General features: G+C 40.3%; 1 protein-coding gene and 1 non-coding gene across 2 annotated transcripts in view; one reads left to right on the top strand and one right to left on the bottom strand.

The window, feature by feature from the left end:
• The window catches only part of LOC104964110 (A-kinase anchor protein 12-like), a 20,484-nt gene extending 17,048 nt beyond the window's left edge, over positions 1-3,436 (bottom strand). Inside the window, exons 1-2 of the mRNA XM_010792829.1 lie at positions 3,427-3,436; positions 2,717-2,891 (exon numbers count right to left, since the gene is read on the bottom strand). Of these exons, the coding sequence (XP_010791131.1) occupies positions 2,717-2,891; positions 3,427-3,436 (185 nt within the window). The remainder of the gene's footprint in view (positions 1-2,716; positions 2,892-3,426) is intronic.
• Positions 987-1,069, top strand: trnal-uaa (transfer RNA leucine (anticodon UAA)). Its single transcript has one exon. It is a non-coding gene; the product is annotated as a tRNA-Leu (tRNA).
• Positions 3,437-5,259: the final 1,823 nt, after the last annotated feature.

Below are 5,259 nucleotides of genomic sequence, written 5' to 3'. Positions count from 1 at the left end.
TGTGTGTGTGTGTCTGTGTGTGTGTGTGTGTGTGTGTGTGTGTGTGTGTGTGTGTGTGTGTGTGTGTGTGTGTTTTCTGCACATTAATGAAGCATGTAATGAGTTTGTTGAGTCAACACCGAGTGTTTGCACAGCAGCCTCCGAGTCATGACGGTAAAATTAAAATGTAATTTATATTTCAGAGTGAAACACTGAAGTAGAAGTATTACTTATTCAGAAAAGTCTTTTGAGTGCTTTAAGTACACGTGTTTTTTAAATTGTGCAGTAACACGTAGTTAAAGTACTTCTAAAGCAGAGGTAGAGAAGTACTCAGATCTTGTACTTGAGTAAAAGTAGAAGTACTCAGATCTTGTACTTGAGTAAAAGTAGAAGTACTCAGATCTTGTACTTGAGTAAAAGTAGAAGTACCAGAGTTTAGGAATACTCAAGTAAAAGTACTTAGTTACTTTACATCACTGAGTAAAAACACTTTCTACGCAGTAACATTTATATAAAGTATTTCAAGTATAAGTCAAATGTAGTTAATATACGTGTAGTAACATGTTTTATTGGGCATTCTTTATGTGGAATTTAAAAAAGGAAAATGTGCTTAAAGTAAAAGTATACGTTGCTAAACCTAAAATGAATAAAAACAGATTTAAAGTATTAAGAATAAAAACATCACGTGATTGATCTTTAGCATGAACAATTATAATTATGAAGAAAGTTGTTAATTGATTTTCATATTGACTAAAGCTGTAATATTTCAAACAAACATCATATTTTAAAAGCTGTAAAGCTGTCAGATAATAGAAGTGGAATAAAAAGCTAAATATCTTTGTCTTAGATTTATTGGAGTAGAAGTATGACGTGACAGAAAATAGAAATTCTCGAGCCCTAAAGTTCCTTTAAAATCTAATTGTTTTCAGGGTGTTGAAATGTCACGTGACTGCGTCGTGACGTCAATCACACGTTTGGTCACCTGTAGTGTTACGTTGTGTCTATGCACCAGGATGGCCGAGTGGTTAAGGCGTTGGACTTAAGATCCAATGGACATCAGTCCTCGTGGGTTCGAACCCCACTCCTGGTAGCCGGACGTTTTAAATAAAGTTCAAAATCACTAAAAAGAAAACATGATTCTGTTGAAAAACGGAGATTACTCCTCAGACCTGTTTCGCTGCAAAGAAGCGACGGTACTGCAGTCAGGTTTGTGTTCACAGAGCCGTTTCAAATCCCCATCTGATCAGAGCAACACATGTAAAACACGGTAAGAAAGGAAATACATTATTGTCTGTTTTTTGCAGAAACGTGAAGAACTGTGTCTGGTTTCAAGTTAAAAATCTGCTGTTAAAAGGGAACACTTAAACACCTCCAGACACATTAAACACACATTAAACCATCAGGTTGTGTCGGGTTATAATAATATGTTTTAATTTGACTTTTAATAATTGTTTAGGGTGTTACTCCCCAGTTCGGTCTAAGATAAAGATATTCAGCGTCACACTTGCGCACACACACACACACACACACACACACACACACACACACACACACACACACAAACACAGACACACACACACACACTTTCTCACACACACACACACACACACACACACACACACACACACACACACCTGCAGACAACCATCCTCAGAAAGCCAGAAGGAAACATGTGACTGAAGCTACAGCTCCCTGCAGCAGGTAGGAGCTCCCCGTAGCATTAGCAACGTGTGGGTAATATGCAGCATCTCCATATAGCGAAGTTAAGTCAATATTTGAGATCATGATCTGTCCAGAGTGTAACCCTAACTCGAGCCAAATGCCAAATGAAAAGCCTCTCTTGTGTGAGGATGGACTCAGAAACCAGTTTGTTGTGATGTTATATAATATGGTGCCACCTGGCGGCGAACAGGTGAAACGGCATGGTTTATAAACTCCTAAAACTGTACTTATGTCCTTGAAATCTCAAACTTCTATTTACATCCAGAACGACATATTAGTGTTTCCCCTATATACAAATAGTGGCGGCGCAGCGCCGCTGCTGAAATATGCGCGTCGTTGCTAGGGGGCGCCAGCCAGGTACCCAAAAAAAAATAAAAATAATTATATATTTAAGAATTTTTAGCCGGGCCGGCTCAGATGATTGGTCGTGCTTTTTACAGTACTACGGCTTCCACAGATGAAATGTTTTGTATGTATTTATAGTCAAAGCATTTAATGTATTCGTTGCTATCGGGATGTTAAGAGCATTCCATGGAATATAACAAGTGTATCTGAAGTGAATTACCTACCCCACCTTTAGTCTGTTAAGGAATGGGCTCATGGCTGCATTTCCCCCTTTAGATATACCATTTCAGGATCGGGTCTAATCGCCAGAGACTTAACATTTATCATATGACATGTTAATAAATCATTTATCATGACATGTTAATAAATGTTCTTTAAACAAATTAAGTCTCTCCTGATTGAACTCTTGTGATCAAACTATATTTTAGAAAATAGATGATTAATTATTATCAAAATGTAACGACAACCAGAATCTCCATCAGTCAGGAAAATACAATCCTTGTTTCTTAAAATAATAATATATAAATACGTAACCTGCGTTCAGGACTTTAAGACTTTGTTGAGAAAGTCCTGAAATAAAAAGGAACAAAAAAAATCAATCAAGGTTTAAAAACTGAGTCTTTATTAAATTACAAATATCTACTTTATACAAAGTCTGCATTATTAAAACCAGAGGTGCTGCTGGTCCTCTGAGGTGCTGCTGGTCCTCAGAGGATCCAACAGGGCCTCAGAGGTGGTGCTGGTCCTCCTCAGAGGATCCAACAGGGCCTCAGAGGTGCTGCTGGTCCTCTGAGGATCCAACAGGGCCTCAGAGGTGCTGCTGGTCCTCTGAGGATCCAACAGGGCTTCAGAGTAAAACGTGATTTAAAAAATATTTAGAGCTAATATGAAAATGTGCTTCACGGTGCCTGAGAGAGAGAGAACGTGTAAAACTGAAACCAAACACATGCAGAAACTGGAGGGACAGAAACGTCCCGCTACGTCACAAATATAAAGTCTTACAGTACACGCCTTCATGTGCAAACACGTAATTCAGATCCAAAAACACAGAGAAAGTACCGGTACAAAAAACAAACAAACATCAAACTTCAAAAGAAATATAAAAACAAATATCACACTTTTTTTCTTCTTTACAGTCAGTTTCTGTAAAACATTAGATTCTCTCACACAGGAAGTCACGTTCAGGTGTTTATGATATCTATATTCTATATTTAACATATTGACCCCCTGCTGTTATTCTAATACTGCTCTCACACCTGTATCTGCTGCGACCCTGAGACAGCAGCAACAACAAGCTAAATAAAGAGTGTGTGATCTACTGAGAGTGTGTGAGTGTGTGAGTGTCCCTGTCCTGCAGGGCTAATGAGGTCCGGCACTCACTGACATTCATGGCTGTAGAGAACGACCCGAGGCTAGTGTTAGCTTAGCATGATCACAGAGTTTAGAGAACATTATTTTTTTTTAAATGCTGCTTTAATTATTAACTTTATTCCAGGTGTTGGCAAGTATGAGAAGACCCAGAATAATCACTGTAAGCAGATGTTTGAATTATTATTATTATTTTTAGATTTGCGGTTGATAAGGAAGAGGATTAGAGCCACACAAATAATCTGATCAAAAGTGATCATTGATTTTTGAGAAAAAAATTATTCTGACTTTTTTTCTGAAAACGTAAAAAATAAAATCACGTTTGGTCAGATTTTTATAATTGTTTTTTCACGTGGCCTTAATCCCCTTCAGGCCCACAGGCAGCCACAGTGTGATTAAGGCCTCTATTTAAGCTTAATTGATGAGGACTGTTGCTGACAGGTGTGCAGGTTTACTAAACGAAAGGTTTTGTACAAATTCTCAGAACATATTTAAAATGTGCATCCCAGAGTCCCAGAGTCCGAGGGGATGTCAGATCTCCAGATTAGGGATCAGTATAATTATTCTAACTTGTAGAAATGAAGCTTCCAGAGAAATGTGACTGACAGGAGATCAGGAGATAAGGCGGTTCCTCTGAGAGCTCTCTGAGTCTTTGATATAAAAATAAAAAAGGTTGTTACTAACACAACGAGTTCAGTAGCTCCCTCAGAGAGGAGGCGGTGAATCTGAGGGTCTGTAGTCACTGGAGGAAACAACGGCTTCAGTGACTGTGCGTCAGAGTCTGTAAACAAGGGAGAACCGTGGTGGTCTTCACGCCACAGGTTTGAGGACTGATCTGAGGCACCGGCCCTCCTTGGTGAGCTCTCTGGTGAAGCACATGCAGGGCAGCGGCACGGCCTCTTCCCGTCTGGTGACCTGGTTGAACTTGCACTTCTTCAGGTGGTCGGCCATGCTGGCGATGTTGGCGAATTTCCACTCGTTCACCGTGCCGAACGCCGTGCTGAAGCGCCACACCTGGACACCAACGAAGAAGAGAGGGGGTTAATATCAGGGCGGGGGTAACATAGTTACTCAAAGGAAACAAATCTGTGCTTATAAAAATAAGTATTGGATCCAACTTTCCTTTATAAACCACTTTGCAAAAACAGACATTTAGGGGGAAAATCTTTTTAGAAATGTGCGGTTAGGGGTTAGAGATCATTTTGCCTCAATTTGGTCAGATTAAGCTGCAGATTAGTTTCAGGATTAGTTGTGTGTTTTAAAAATTGTAAAACAAAATCTTAAAGCAGTGAGTATTTGAGTAGCTGGGAACAGAATTCCACCTCAGAAAGAAAGGTAAGAACGACAAAAAGAAATCTTACATTTTTAAGTGTTAGAGATCATTTTGCCTCAATTTGGTCAAATTTCTCTCAGTTTTTTCTAAAATTGATTTCAACATTAGCCGCTTTCACACCAAGTACTTTGCCGTACTTAGTGACCCGGCACTTAGTACCCCAGGGCACTTAGTACAGATCGAGTTCCCAGGGCACTTAGTACCCCAGGGCACCCCAGTACCCCAGGGCACTAAGTACAGATCGAGTTCACACCGGAATAAATTCCCTGAGGGAGGATTATGCAAATGAAGCCGCTGACGTCACTTCTTCTTCTTCTGCTGCTTTGGGTTTACTGGCAGGCCGCAAACAACTTCACGGCGTATACTGCCACCCGGAGTCCCCGGCCGGAAGTCCCCGGAGTTGGGGAAGGCTTCAGTAGAAGCTGCTGGGACTCCCAGCAGCTTCTAGTGAAGCCTTCCGAGTAAATCGCCAGAACGCAGACACCTCCTCATCTCCACCGCTCCCATGTTTT

Source organism: Notothenia coriiceps, unplaced genomic scaffold (genome assembly GCF_000735185.1).
Source record: "Notothenia coriiceps isolate Sejong01 unplaced genomic scaffold, NC01 NC01_scaffold00036657, whole genome shotgun sequence".
NCBI classification, from domain to species: domain Eukaryota; kingdom Metazoa; phylum Chordata; class Actinopteri; order Perciformes; family Nototheniidae; genus Notothenia; species Notothenia coriiceps.
Note: the sequence above shows the minus strand (reverse complement) of the source record. Positions and strands in the feature narration are given on the sequence as shown.